Here is a 15,135-nt window from a genome sequence, read left to right as displayed (position 1 = left end):
TTTCAGAAAGGACTAGGCACAAGGGTAAACCTCAGAACATTTCTTCATCCTTAGACAGATGGTCAGACAGAACGCACTATTCAGACATTTGAGGATATGTTGAGGGCATGTGTCTTTGATTTTAAAAGTAATTGGGATGATCACTTACCTCTCATTGAGTTTGCTTATAATAACAGGTATCACTCCAATGACAAGATGGCACCATATGAAGCTTTGTATGGGCGAAGATTTAGGTTGTCGATTGGTTGGTTCGAAGTTGGCGAAGCAAAATTGTTAGGACCAGACTTGGTCCACCAGGCTATGGAAAAAGTCAAATTGATTCAGGAACGGTTGAAGACGGCTCAAAGTCGCCAAAAGTCCTATTTGGACATGCGGCGCAGAGACTTGGAGTTTCAAATTAATGATTGGATGTTTTCGAAAGTTTCGCCCATGAAAGGCGTTATGAGATTTGAGAAAAAGGGGAAGTTCAGTCCCCATTATATTGGCCGTATAAGATCCTATGTAGGATTGAACAAGTAGCTTATGAGTTAGAGTTGCCACAAGAATTGGCTATTGTATACCCAGTATTTCACGTGTCAATGTTGAAGAAGTTCATGGGAGACCCGTCTCTGGTTGTTCCTACAGAGATCACGGGAATGAAATATAGCCTTCTTACTAGAAGATTCCAATGGCTATCCTTGATTGTCAGGTTCGCAAGTTGAGAACTAAGCAGATCGCTTTAGTAAAAGTACTATGGAGAAATCAGAAAGTTGAAAAGGCTACGTGGGAAGCTTAAGAGGACATGAAATCCAAGTATCCCCATCTCTTTGAAGAGCAAGCAAAAAATGTTGAAGGTAAGTAACCTTTTCATTCAGACCCTATATATTATAATCTCTACGTCTTTTAGTATCCAGTCAGTTCAGTACCTATTCAGTTCAGCATTTACTCAGTTCAATATTCATGTGTTTAAAACAGTTCAGTGTTCACATGTTTCCATCAGTCATGTTTAAGGTCCAGAGCTAGCCGTAGTTACAATCAGGACAATCATTCGAGGACGAATGATCTCAAGGAGGAGATAATGTAACACTCCGTAAATTCGGATTAGGAGTGGATGTGTTAAATGAGTATTAATGTATAATTTTAGACATTTCAAGTACTATCGAGATGTGTTTGGCTAGAAATAGTTGTTTTGAAATCAAAACGGATAGTGAGGTGCTTAAGATTCGATAGAATCGGCTAAATTTTTTATAGGTATGTCTTCCGGATAGATTGCACAAAAATACGTTAAGAATTTGAGAAAAATTAAAACATAAAAGTAGTAGCCCTTTGAAATACCTTTCCAGCGATATATTGTGGAGCCCAAAAGGAGCTATGTACAAATAGTTATGCCCATTTTACTGAAGGCAGTACAGCGGCACCCTTTTGTCGTGGGAGTCGTATTTTTTCAGGTTACGTAGTTTACTATATATTTAAGGTCGGGGTTCATTTCCCTACTTTCCCAAATAAGAAAAATGACCTAGGAGGAGATAGAACTCGTCCCAAGCCTCAAGAACACTTCAAGGTAAGTTTTAATGATGATTCTAAGTTGATTTCAATTCCCTAATACCTTATTAACATGATTAAAACCTTCAAATTCATGGATAATCGATTGACACTTGGTTTTGGATGAAAGAACTAGAATCTGAATTCAAGGGAATTGAACATCAAAAAGGTAATACCTACATCCTTTAATCGATTATAGTTTTGTATTGATGATTATAGACTCTAAGTTCATGAGCTATGAGTTGATGGGTTTGATAGAAAAGCATGAACGGTTATAGTTTGGGTTGTTGATTGTTGATTATTGATTAAGGATGTTGTTTATCTTATGGGTGATGAAGAATGATATTGATTATAGCAATATGAGATTGTAGAATCATCTAGGAGCAAGAGAATGGGTTGTTGGGTGTAGAAACACCATTAATGAAGGTTGTGGAGCTTTATGTCCACCAAGTGTTTGATAAAATGCCTAGATGGTCAAAGAATGAGGATTATTGCTAATATTGAATCCCTTTGACTTGTATTGTTATAGATGAAGGTTGAAAAGGTTGACGAACGTTGTATTACGCTCAAAGGCCGGAATTAAGGTATGTGAGGCTAACTATCTACGTTTGGGAATGTTGATAATTCTCCCTACGATACAGTTTATTGACTATTACGATATGCTACAGAGTTATAGTTGTGCTTTAGTTCAATGAATAGTTACAGAACCTCTATTCTCTAGTTTCGTATTTCGTTCATGACTTTCATTCCAAACGTTGTGAACTCAGAACATAATATAATATAGACTCGTATTTTATACCCATATGTCTCAGTCTAGAAACTCAGTATGCTTTGAAACAATTAAGCCTTCAGGTCTCATAATCAGTTCTAGAATACATGTCTCAGTTCAGTAATATTCATTATTCCAAGGGTCTCAGTTCTTTAATAATAATTGTTGGATATTGAACTCTTGCGTTTTGCCCAAGGGCCACCCTTGTATTTTGCCCAAGGGCAACTCTTGTATTTTTGCCCAAGGGCACAGTCTCATGTATACGTATACTTGGCCAAGGCCATAGACTGGCGCACTTACTTGGCCAAGGCCATAGTTTTGTGCATTTATTATTGAGCCAAGGCCCCACATATAAATACAGGAAAACAGGGGATTTAGATGCAGAACAGGAAGTACTCATAACTCCACTTCCCTTGTTCATTTCAGTTTACAGTTTCAATCTCAGCATTTATTACTTGTTTATTTGTTTGGGCTGCCCTTTCCCGAGCATCCCATTTATAGTTCTTTCTTTCAGTTGCTTTACATACCAGTGCAATTCAAATGTACTGACGTCCCTTTTGCCCAAGGCCTGCATCTCGCGATGCAAGTAACGATGTACAGGACGACACATCTGCTCGCTAGGATCTCCAATATCAGCTGATTGGTGAGCCCCAGTTCTTTCGGGGCCTTATCATTATCTACAGTCATTTTCAGTATTATCAGACAGTTAGGTATGTCGAGGGTCTTGTCCCGGCAATCAGTCAGTACTTCAGTAGAGGCTTCATAGACTATATTAGCAGCTAGACAGAGTCACAGGCTTTTATGTTAGCCTTGTTGGCTACCTTATTTATCTTTAAGACTTTGTTCAATATTCCGCACTTTCAATTATTTATTCAGTCAAATTTTAGTAGATTAGCATGTGTTAGTTCTATTTTCCGCATTCAGTATGTTATGATACCACATGTTGATTCAGTCAGCCAGTTGGTTCGCTCAGTCATATGTAGTCGACACCGGGTGCCATGTTACGTCCAGGCCCAGGTTCGGGGTGTGACAAAGAAGTTTTTGCAAAAACTATAAATCCTCAGTTTCATAATGCGTTTCAGTCTATGATTTTTTATATTGTTGGGCCTTCTTATGATGGTAACTTTGAAGAGGACCCAAATTAAACAACGCAACAGCTTTATACTCTGCGCAAAGCTTCGTAATGCGCACATTTGCAATCATCTGTCGTTGCTCGTCTGTTAAATCTAAAGGCAAAACATCATTTTTCTGAAAGATTGTATCATAAGTTATGTCAATTTCTATCAGAAGTAATGTCGACTGATAACATGATAGCAGATGGCTTCTATAGGACCAAAAAGCTAATGTGAGTATTAAGCTTGCCGATAGAGAAGATTGATTGTTCCAAAAATAATTGTATAATTTATTGGCGTGAACATAGTGAACTTGTCAATTTCAAGTTTTGTGCTCACCGTCAATTCAAGAGAAAAATATCAACATTCCAAGCAGACAACTAATATTGTTTATAAGAGGACATATTATTTTCCTTTAAATCCATATCTACAAAGGTTGTATCCATCTAACGCTACATCAAAGTATATGAGATCCCATTCTGAGCACGAAAGGGATGATGTCATGGACTCTCCTGCTTGGAAGCATTTTGACCAGACATATTCATGTTTTGCATCCGAAGAGAGAAATGTTAGATTGAGTTTGTCCATAATGAGTTTCAATCGTTTGATCAAAGTTCAAATAAGGAAAAAAAAATCATTTTATAGAATCACTGAGGGAGAACTTATATTCTTAGTTGTAGTTTGTTATTTTTTTTCGGTACAATTGTTATGATTTTTACTTTAAAGGTTGAAGCATAATATATGTGAATCAGTAAAAGAAAATGGAAATTTTAGCTGAAAGATATTTTTTTCAAAAGAAAAAAATTAATTTTTCCCCTAATCTATTCGAAGGTGGAAAAGAACCCAATACTGTCAGCTCTCTCTATGTTAGGGGAAATGGAATCTATTCAACTTGTACATACAGACAAATATTTTCAGAAGTATGATTTGATCTATAATCGCATGGTTTTAATTCTATGCATGCCTACCTTGATTGCATTTGTCAATGAAGTGAATTGCTAATGTTTTATGCTTTCTATTATTTATGTTGCTTCAAATGCTTCTTCACTTAAGAGTGCTTGGTACGAAGGAAAATATTTGTCATGAAAAATATTCTCTTAAAATATATTTTTCTAGAAAATAAGTGGTTTTCTTATTATTTTCTAGTGTTTGATAGGTAAGCAAAAAAATATTATCCCAAAGCATTTATATACAATCTAACAAAACATTATAGGGTGAGACTGGGGGAGTGGGGGTTCGAAGGGGGCAAAGGATGGAGAGGAGACAATGAACTTGAAATGTCATTTATGATAACTTGGTTTTCCTAGTTCCATGAGAGAAGTCATTTTTAAAAAACTTGTTTTCCTAGAGAAAATATTTTCTAAAAATTTTGACCAACCAAAATGGAAAAATTGAAAGATATTTTCTAGAAAATATTTTCGTCCATACTAAACACACTCATGCTCAAAATACGAGACATTACTGGCTCGGGTACTTTTGGCGGGCACTAATAACAAATCCAATGGATTCCAATCAACTAGTGCACCATCCACTCTTCAAGCTTAAAATCATCACATGCAATCAAGAAATTCACTTTACATACCCACATAAAACACGCCTTCAGCAAAGTATTTATCATATCACCAAAAGGAAGTATCAAATCTTTGCCATAAGGTTCAACAAAGTCTGAACAGGCAGTCACTTTGACAATATGGTTGCTAGTGGGGTGGCATCAAATTCCGAGAGAGTATTATGAAGTTTCAGGTGAGTGATGTCATTTTCTAGTGGAGTTAACGATGAGAGGGTATACACAAACAGAAAATAACAAGAGTACCACTAAAGGTTCACTAATTTTGTATCATACGTCATATTAAATGTGCACCAGTTTCATATATTATACGGATTATTAGTGCGGCGTATAATAGAATAGGGATGATTTTTATTCAAAGCCCAAAAATAGTTAGCTATTTGGGTTTTTCTCCCAGGAACAGCGTCTCGCTCGACTACAGTGCTAATAAGTAATCGGAGATTGTTTCATCAAATTACTTTAACAGTATTTATTTAGTGAGTCTAAAAAGAACCAAAAAAAACAAAACACGAGGCACTATTTTCTTTACTATTTTGGTCGCAACATGGTGTAGAGATCATCCTCTTCCAATGCCTCTCAAAAGAGAGAAGGGAGCTTGCTAACTAGTTCTTCAAACCACACGACACCCCTATCCCCAAAAGCTCACTTAAGAAACTCCTAGAAATTTATGGCATATATCAAACTTGGCTGATGTTAAGAAATTGTACCGGGGGGGAGGGGGGCGTACAATAATGGTATGACCTACACAAGAATATCGGGGGAAGCATGGCCATGATGGGTACGACACAGCTCGCAAGAACAATTAAGTATAGCTCAGTGGTAGGGTAAAACTAAATATTCAGAGTAGGAAAACACAGCCTCAACTGCAGCTTCTCCTAAGGTGACATTGAATAAATTTAAGCTACCACATTCCAGAAAAACTATTTAAGCTATTATGATGCAAGATATCAGTTCATTTTTATCCATTCATCCAATTTATGAAATATGTATTTCCTTTCAACAGATAAGGTATGTATACTCACTTTGCACCTTTCTGATGTGAATAAGAAAAGGAGACCTATGCAACTACAAACATGGCACAATAATCTAACAGATGTCTCTTACAGGACGTCCAAAAGGATTTCATAGTACATTCATCTGAATAAAAACAAAGATGCAGTTGTTCTCCCTTTGCCCCTCCCCCTTTGCTGGATTATCTCTCTTCCCCATTGTCAATCAAAGCATTAAAAAGTCTTACCTTCCTTTACATGCCCCTTCCACTCCTCTAGAAATCCTTGCGAAAACCTTTCTGAGTATGAAATGTATTTCCTTTCAACAGATAAGGTATGTATATTCTCTTCGCACCTTTCCGATGTGAACAAGGAAATGAGACCTATGCAACTACAAACATGGCACAGTAATCTAACACATAATATTATGTCTCTTACCGGACGTCCAAAAGGATTACATAGTACATTCTTCTGAATAAAAACAAAAGATCCGGTTGTTCTCCCTTTGCCTTTTGCTGGATTATCTCTCTTCCTCATTGTCAATCAAAGCATTAAAAAGTCTTACCTTCCTTTACATGCCCCTTCCACTCCTCTAGAAATCCTTCCGAAAACCTTTCTGCGTATATTACCTCCCTTTACATGTTCCTTCCACTCTAGAAATTCTTGTGGAAACCTTTCTGCGTATGTTACCTACCTTTACATGTCCCTTCCACTCTTCTATAATCTTTGAAAAAACCTTTATGCTTGTGTTTATGATACTAAACAATTTAAGCTTCTTCCAAATGAAATGGGAGGTAAAGGGAAGGTTGCACCTAGGATGAAATTGAGAGATCTAGCTGGTGTCCCTTTGCTTCCCCGGATTATCTCTCATGCCATTGTCCATTAAAGCATAATAAGTCTTTACGTTCCTTTACATGCCCCCTTCAAATCCTTGAGAAAACCTTTATGCTATGTTTATGATATTAAACAATTTAGCTTCTTCAGAATCATATGGGAGGTGAAGGGAAGATTGCACCTCGGAGAAAAGTGATATCCACATTGAACTCATCCCATATGGTATAAACAATGCAAGAAGTTATCCTGATATACACGAGCACACACCTACATGCATGGAGTAATTTAATAACAGCCAGCTGGACAGGATTAAAAGATTGGCATAACATATCAAACTATACCTAAGTGAACAATCAGAAAGCATGAAGACAATCTCTACGAAGTTGTAAAGCAGGGGGGAAATAAAAGTTTCACTTCTACAGTTCTATATGTATTTCAAGTACAGCATAATGCACCCGTATTGTCTTAACTGCAGTTACAAACACTCTGGTAAAAACGAACAGGAACTCAGATCTCATGAAAAGCAAATCACATTCTGGAGACGAATTCAAGCTGCCAGCCACAGAAAGTAAATCAGCACTCAATACCATGAGACCTCAATAAGATATAAGTTATATTTAAGGGTAAATGCTCCGGCCCTTAGGCACTCTACTATCTAAGGCAGCCAATTTAGGATGGTAATACATCACCTGTATTGGAGATCCACGTATGGAGCTGCACAGGTCTGCTCAACGAGGTCATCTAGTGGACAATATAATGATCTATCAATTAACCAGAAAGACAACTTAGAAACAACGTCATAGAAGGGGAACTTCGGAAACCTTCATGATACGATAATAAGAAGAAATATAAATAATCGGATCAGTTAATGCACTAAACCTGGTATTTCTTCCAAGTGTAACATCACTTAAATTTGCCTTTCAAGCAAAACACAGTCTAAAATAAAAATTACAATCTCAATATTCATAAAGGACCAAAAACACAAACGCCTGTCAAGACTGTACTGAGCCACCAAAAGAAAATTTCCAGTGGATTAGGAAACAAACACATTCCCGGGAAAGGGAAGACAATTATTACCAGAAAGTTTAGCAGGTAGGTCAGCAAAAAGTTGAAGTCAAGACACTAGCTCAGGAAACCCTCTTTTATGCAATTCAGCTGCCAGAGGTAAAGATAGACTACATTAAATACCCATCAACAACACATCCACAATAAACATTTAGTTCTAGATAGATAAAGCAAGCTGAAAAAAAAGGACTATTAGGACAAGAATAACAGCTTAATAATGTCCAAAAGCAGCAAGAATCTTAATGACTGATGCCCTTTTTTGCTCTAAGAGATTCAAGAGCCTTCTCCCGCAGCTCAATCTCAAGTCTTTTCTGCAAGGACTCTGACTCCTCGATCTGATGTCTATGTTGATCCTCCTTCCTCAGATGTTCATCATCAGAAGCACGACTATCAGGATTCCTCTCTGTATCTGAAGGCAAAGATATGGCATTAGCTGACTTCGATTTTAGTTTCTGGGCACGTCTTTCTTCCTTTCTGCGTCGCCTCTCCTCCCGCCGGCGACGCTTCTCCTCTTTCTTCAATCTTCTCTCCTCTTTCCTCCTCTTTTTAGCCTCCTTCCTATCCTCAAGATCAGAATCAAAACTATCATCTGACGATGACTCATATCTATCAGACCTCTTATGCTTTCTTTTTTCCTTAACTTTAGCTCTACGCTTTTCACTTTCCTCGAAACCAGAACCCTCATTACTACTTAGATCATTCTGCTCAACTTTCCTTGATGAAGTTAGGGGAGCTTCTGCCTCAACATGTAGCTCTTTGCCCTTGGTATCGTTTGTGTGAGACAGGTTTTCCTTATCTGCTTTGAAACCCTCCCCATCATATGATTCCCTCACCCTCTTAACTGAATGAGAGTGTCTATGAGTTGATGGCGACTTTTGTTGATCCAGTTCCTTTGTGTTCTCCATCCTTCCGGAAAAATTTTCACTGAGGTACAAATATAGACAAGCATTATGTTTTAATACCTCTACAAATTACACATGCAGGAAATATTCATTTAAATCTGCCAAAATCAGAAAAGCAATTGTAAACCTCTTAATCACTTCATTTCGCTTTCTCGCCTCTATGCGATCTGAACGGCTATGAATTTCAGAAACCTTTTTCTCATCCCACCCCTTTCCAAGATCTTTATATCGATCGGGTGTTGTTGGAATTTTTCTTGAAGACCCAGGCTTATGCTCAAAAGCCTCCCTGAACCACAGCAATCCAGCAAAAAAAAAAAAAAAAAAGAATATATTACTCAAAAATATCCATGGACAAGATAACATCTTAGATTCTCAACGATAATTTTTTCATTACTAACCTTGACTGGTTCATTTCTTTATCATCTGCAATTTTCTCAGAAATGTCCGAACCAACTTTGTGCTCCCTCAATTTCCTTGGACTAGGGCTGTCAGTGTCAGTTGTCTTTCTCTCCCTCCGGTTCAAAGTACTCCTTGGCCTATAGTAATGAAATAAAAACATTAAGATTCAAAGAACAAATTCATGAAGCACTAGCAGAACTACAGTCTTAATAAGGAAATCATATACCCTCTATCTTCACAAGGACTCCTTTCCCTTTTGGTTGGTGGAGATTCTGAGTCGGATCTGGAGCGATGTGGAGGTTCTGGAACAGATGGTAACAGGCTTAGCTGAGGAGGCAAAGGCGGCTCTTTTTCTCGTGAATCCTTACGGTCGTATATATCCTTCTGTGGTGACCTAGAAGAAATAGGATGACTACGTTCCAAAGATCTTGATCCTTTATGGGCCTCAGCTTTTACTGGAGGAGCATGTCGAACAGGGGAGTATTTCTCGCGGCTCCTATAACGGTGTATTAGCATCAAACATAGCAAGATATAGAAATAGAGACTCCATGCATCAAAAACTTGTGTACTCTATCTATAAGACAAAGCAATTCAGTATTTTCAATGATCAGAGAAAACACAGGACAAGCGTAAGCATACCAGGCAGCTAACAACACTGGCTAGCTAGCACAACAACAAGCATCAATAACAAAATCTTTAGGAAAGATGAGAGTTGATAAGTGTTTACCTTATCCTTTCCCGAGGAGATCGAACTGGTGACCTCTCATTCTTCGATATTCTCTTTCTGATTGGTGCAGGAGACCTGCGGTAAATGGGTGAGGGAGAAAGTGATTCTTGAGGTGAAAGGGACCTTCTGGCAGGGGTTAAGGATCTCTTCCTACCAGAAATGGAGGATTTTCGTTGAACTAAAACTGGAGAACTTCGCCGAGGACTCAATGGAGATCGGTGGTACCCCCGACTCACTAGAGAAGGGGACCTACGTTGCGTTGGAGAAGGTGTCCTGCGTCGAAGCGGTGATCGACGTCTAATAGGTGACCTTGATCTGTATCGCACTGGTGAGCGTCTTCTTGGAGACCTTGACCTACTCCACCTAGGGGATCGTGATCTACGCCGAATGGGAGACCTCGATCTACGTCGAAGCGGAGACCTCGATCTGTGTCGGAATGGTGACCTCGATCTACGTCGGAATGGAGAATGTCGTCGGTATCGCGAAGGAGAAGGTGACCTTCGACGTACTCGGGAGGTTGATCTTCGCCTCTGCCTTGGTGGAGAAAGGGATCGTCGAGGTGAATGTTTCCTCCGAGGTGAAACAGAACTCCTTGGTGGAGAGCGATATACCCTTTTAGATGAAAGGGAGCGACCTCTGCTTTCTTCAGGAGATCCGGAAGTACTTCGTGACCTGCACCTTTCACTTTAAAAGATATTTAACAAGCAATCATCAAGTTAGTGAAAGAAAAAGTAAAAGTAGAAATCACATATAATCAATTAAGCACAAAAGGGAGAAAATTTTCAAAAAAATAAAGGAGCTTAATGGAGAACATACCCAGAGTAACTCCTCGAATTGGAGAATGACTTGCTGATTGACCTTGATCTCCTGCACAATACCCAAAGAATTCAACTAATGCTATTCTATGGTTAGTAACCCCCAAGAAATACAAAAATTTATACCTGGGGGAGGGTGAATGATCTGCTGCTGAACGTGGGGATTTAGAGACCCTGCACAACAAAAAGGATGTGGAGGATGAAATGAACCAGGCAGATAAGTACTACAATTATGTTTTCTAAGATTGATAACATACAAAGGTTAAGTGTTAGAGAAGGTTATTTGGTATTAATTTATACACTCTCAGATCCAAAAGATCAATCGAGTTCTGTTACAGGGTGTGGCTGGATCAGTTTCAGAGGAAGAGAAGATCAAGCCACTATTAGCATAGGGTGAAGTAAATGCCCCTAAAGCTTTATAAGCAAAAGAGCAGGGTGAACAGATAAACTTTGAAGATAAAAAGTGCAACAAAAGGAACAACCTCTCCCTTGCGGACTATAAATAAGAAAGACCCTTCTTTTTCTTCTCTTTGATCTATTATAATTATCACCTGATTTGCTATCCAGTTACAGTGTTGCCTAATTTATTGAATGTTGGAGAGTTGGAAGTTCATAAGCATTGACATTTAGCATATGCAATAAGGTCTCTATAAACCTTGAACAATGAATTTTAATTTCACTTCTAATTTCTATGGAATTTAAGATCTCTTTAAAATAGTAGCCCAACTGTAACCTATGTGACTGGACACGACTACCTCTCAACTGCCAACCAACCTCGGCAGCACAATCATTCTTCCGTGTCTGTGTCCCTTAACCTCTCGATTATGTGCCCAAGGTTTCAATGACTATTCCATGGCTCGAACCGTGAACTATAGGTCGAAAATGTGTCAACGGTCGCAGTGGCTAATTCCACGGCTCCCCACTTCAATAAATTATTTTACTTTAAAAAAAAAAAAAAAAACTAGTTGAAATTCTGACCTGTTTCGTACTCTTGAGCCGTTTCTCTCAACAGGGTCTAAATCATCCATCGAGCGCACCTGAAGCTGATGTTTCGGGCTTGGCTCCCGTGCAGCATTGTTTGCTCTCGAATTGCTTCCATAATCGTCCTACAGTAGTGTGAGGTAAAGGATATGAACCCAAATAATTGCAGAAGCAGGCTGATACCAGGAAACACAAACAAAGGTTAACAAAGAAACTCCAACTTTAGATTTTAAAAAACTCTTTCATGGAAACTATTTAAGTTACCATCTTCTTCCTTTTCTCTTGATCCAGCTCCCTATTCTCTCTCTCCTTTTTCTTCTGAATTTCGCTTGCAATTCGATCCGTCTCAGCCTAGAACAAAAGGATGAAAAAATATTATCAACAAATGGTACTTGAAGACCACTGCCAAAGCAAAAAACACCGAGAAACACCTTCTTCATTCTCATTTCCTCTTCTTTGGCTTCTAGGAACTGCTGAGGAACACCGCTAGCATTGTTCTGTGCACTAAGTAGTAACGCCCAAAGCTCTTTCATAAATTTGCCAGTGTTGCTTTCCATGAATCCAGTAAGTGAAATTTGAAGCTCCTTGCCATTAACTAACTGAAATTCATTAGCTGCACCAGTTTAACTTACTCCTTTTTGTTTAAATTGTTGATAAATAAAATGAAATCAAGCAAACAAGTATACAATGTCTACACCTACCTTTCGTTCAAGAAGGCTATAGATGAAATTGATAAGCACTTCATCTTCAAAACCGATAAACTCAGTAACTCGCTTAGCAATCCATGGTTTCATTACATCCATCTTCACCTTCGTCATGTCCACCTGTCACATTCACATAATAATCAAATACTTATGATGGGTATTCGTATTTCTATTCTAGGGTCCAGAAATTCAAAACAAAATGAAGAAAGTCAGGTTTGCATTCCATGTAGTCGTCACATCCATCTTAACTTTGCACAGGTCCACCTAAATACATAATTCGTACATCAATCAAACAAAAAAGAAAGATAAAACTAAAGACTAGCCTAAACGAAATCACTAGAGTAAACCCCAAAATATATATTCCCTCTGTTTCAGTTTGTTTGTCATACTTTCTTTTTTAATCTGGTTTAAAGTCTTTCTTTTTTAGTAACTCTTTAATTTCAACTTTCCACATGACATATTTAAAAATACAAGACTAAAGGACATTTTAGTACATTCTAAGTATCTTTAGTTAACCACCACAAAATTCAAAAGTATTCTTTATTTTATTGAACTGAGTGCCAAATCAAAACCATACAAACAAATTAGAACAGAGGGAGTATAAAAAAGAGGAAATAGACGACCAAATGACATAGGAATGCATATAATATATCAATTGAAACGAAAGACGAACCAGATGTTCCAATTCAGGAGCAAACTTCTGAGATTTTAAGAGCTTAGCTTGCTTATTAGAGAAGCGAGTGTCCTGCTCGGCAGACGTGCCCTAATGAAAAGAAGAAAACAAAACACTTTCAATCTATCTGTCATTCACTTGGATCTAAAACAATCACAAAAAAGAGGAAAACTTACCCGGAAAAACCCGCCCGACATGTTTTAGGGTTTCCTGAGTGACTGAGGAACAGATATTGTACTTCTCTATATTAGTTGTTTTGATTGGAAAAGTTTTTTGATTTGGAAGGATAGGTGCAATCTTAGACCATGGCTCCAAGAAGATGATACCCCAAGCACTTCCAACTAGAAACGAAGCAAAATAGAAGCAATTTTGTACGTCTATATCAGGGCCTCCGGCCTACCCTAAGCCCGTGATCCAACAATCCTTTTTCTCTCCTTTTTTTTTTTATTTATTTAACTATATTCATAAACATGGAGTTGCATAACCACGTTATTCTCAATCAATCTCAATTATAATTAAAAATATTAGAAAATATTATTTATAATTCTATGTATTTGTATGCGTTACAAAAATATTACTATAGTATAAGATAGGGGTTTGAATTAACTCCTCCTGATCGTATTTCTTCGGATTGTATCTACTTAATACTTCTTTGAAATTGATTTTCTCGGTATTTATTTTTACTTCTTTTTCCCATATAGAAAACATGTTATGCCTAAGATTATTCAATATTAAAGACTAAGTGACCATATATTTATATATTGTCACTTACAGAAATAAAATTGTTGAAAATCGTTACTAAACAAAATTACATTATAAGAATATCAATCAGTTTTAAGAATATTTAGTTTTCTTTTTTTAAAATAAGTTGATCACAAAGTCAATATAGTAATTAATATTTTTCTATTAAAAAAATCAAGTACATATATATATATATATATATATATATATATATATATATATATATATATATATATATATATGAAAAAGTACATCCAAACAAATCTACATCCCATGAAGAATAAGTTAACGTAAACTCTAAACGATACTCTAAAAGAAAAAAAAAATAGAGAGAAACACAGTAGGCAAAAGTTAAGAAAAGGTGAAGTAGAAGATGGAATCCAAGTAGAAGTGTTAACTTTCAGTTCGTTAGATAGAATCCAAGTAGAAGTGTATGTTAAATGTCAGTCCTTACGAATTAGGATAGAAGTCAATTAGAATACAAACGATTGTTAAGAATCCAGCTTGAAAAAGAATTTCATCTTGGACAATTATATCCACTAATATGCAAATATTTAAGGGCATAAAAGTCAATTAACATGTCAGGGATATTTTGGTCAATCAACATTTATATTCATGCTTTTAAAATAATATAGATAAACGGATATCACCAGGCTATTATAAAAAATTAAAAAGAAAAAAAGAATATCACCGGACAGCATCCGCAGTGATTTTTTATTATAAAGTATAAAAATCAGTTCAATACATAACGAAATGATAAAAGTAAGAACTTGTCAAAATCATGAACTCTAGAATCAATTTAGGACTTATAACTTGTCCTATATTGATTGTACGATGAATCAGTTTAAATCATCGCTTGAGATGGTTGTACATTTAAATTGTATATGTAAGCTTCTAGAATTGCCAATGCATCTGCTTTTGTATTGGATCTGCACCGTATCACTTTAGCTCTGACAAAATTCAAGTTTCCTATGGAATTTCTAACACAAAAAGTATGTGAGTTTCCCCTTGGATTTCCTCTTGATGCCCCATTTTTATTGATTTTCGCATATCCAATAGGTGGCAACTCCCACAATATTTTTGGTACTTGAATCCTAGGAGAAAACTTTTCCAGCAAGCTGAGAATGTCAGGCCATTTTGCTGGAATATCTTTGAGTGATGGTCTCCTGATTCTGATCAGCATCTCCAGTGTGTGAGTTACTTGATATATCACTTTGTTTGACACTATCCCTCCCCTATGTTTCCTATAATTTCTCCTCTTCCACACTTCCAGATTATAATACAAGGACTAGTATGAAAGTATGATAAATCTGAGTGCTTTTTGTTTTGATGATTG

General features: G+C 37.0%; 1 protein-coding gene across 5 annotated transcripts; it reads right to left on the bottom strand.

Moving 5' to 3' along the window:
• Positions 1–7,653: 7,653 nt before the first annotated feature.
• Positions 7,654–13,457, bottom strand: LOC132631567 (uncharacterized). 5 transcript variants are annotated; one of them, XR_009578895.1, is made up of 14 exons: positions 13,235–13,456; positions 13,059–13,148; positions 12,383–12,505; positions 12,113–12,280; positions 11,946–12,032; positions 11,679–11,806; positions 10,827–10,874; positions 10,702–10,752; positions 9,886–10,569; positions 9,385–9,654; positions 9,158–9,295; positions 8,887–9,045; positions 7,870–8,781; positions 7,654–7,728 (listed from the first exon to the last, which is right to left on the bottom strand). XR_009578895.1 is itself a non-coding variant. In XM_060347150.1 (13 exons), the coding sequence occupies exons 1-13, from the start codon at positions 13,253–13,255 to the stop codon at positions 8,097–8,099; spliced, it is 2,640 nt and encodes an 879-aa protein (XP_060203133.1). In that variant the 5' UTR covers positions 13,256–13,457; the 3' UTR covers positions 7,654–8,096. The 5 variants fall into 5 exon arrangements, 4 of the variants coding, with proteins under 4 accessions (XP_060203133.1, XP_060203134.1, XP_060203132.1 ...); XM_060347150.1 differs by having other exon boundaries at positions 7,654–8,781; positions 9,886–10,557; positions 13,235–13,457; XM_060347151.1 differs by having other exon boundaries at positions 7,654–8,781; positions 12,383–12,649.
• Between the last annotated feature and the right edge of the window lie 1,678 nt (positions 13,458–15,135).

The sequence above is a fragment of the Lycium barbarum genome, chromosome 3 (assembly GCF_019175385.1).
Source record: "Lycium barbarum isolate Lr01 chromosome 3, ASM1917538v2, whole genome shotgun sequence".
NCBI lineage: Eukaryota > Viridiplantae > Streptophyta > Magnoliopsida > Solanales > Solanaceae > Lycium > Lycium barbarum.
Note: the sequence above shows the minus strand (reverse complement) of the source record. Positions and strands in the feature narration are given on the sequence as shown.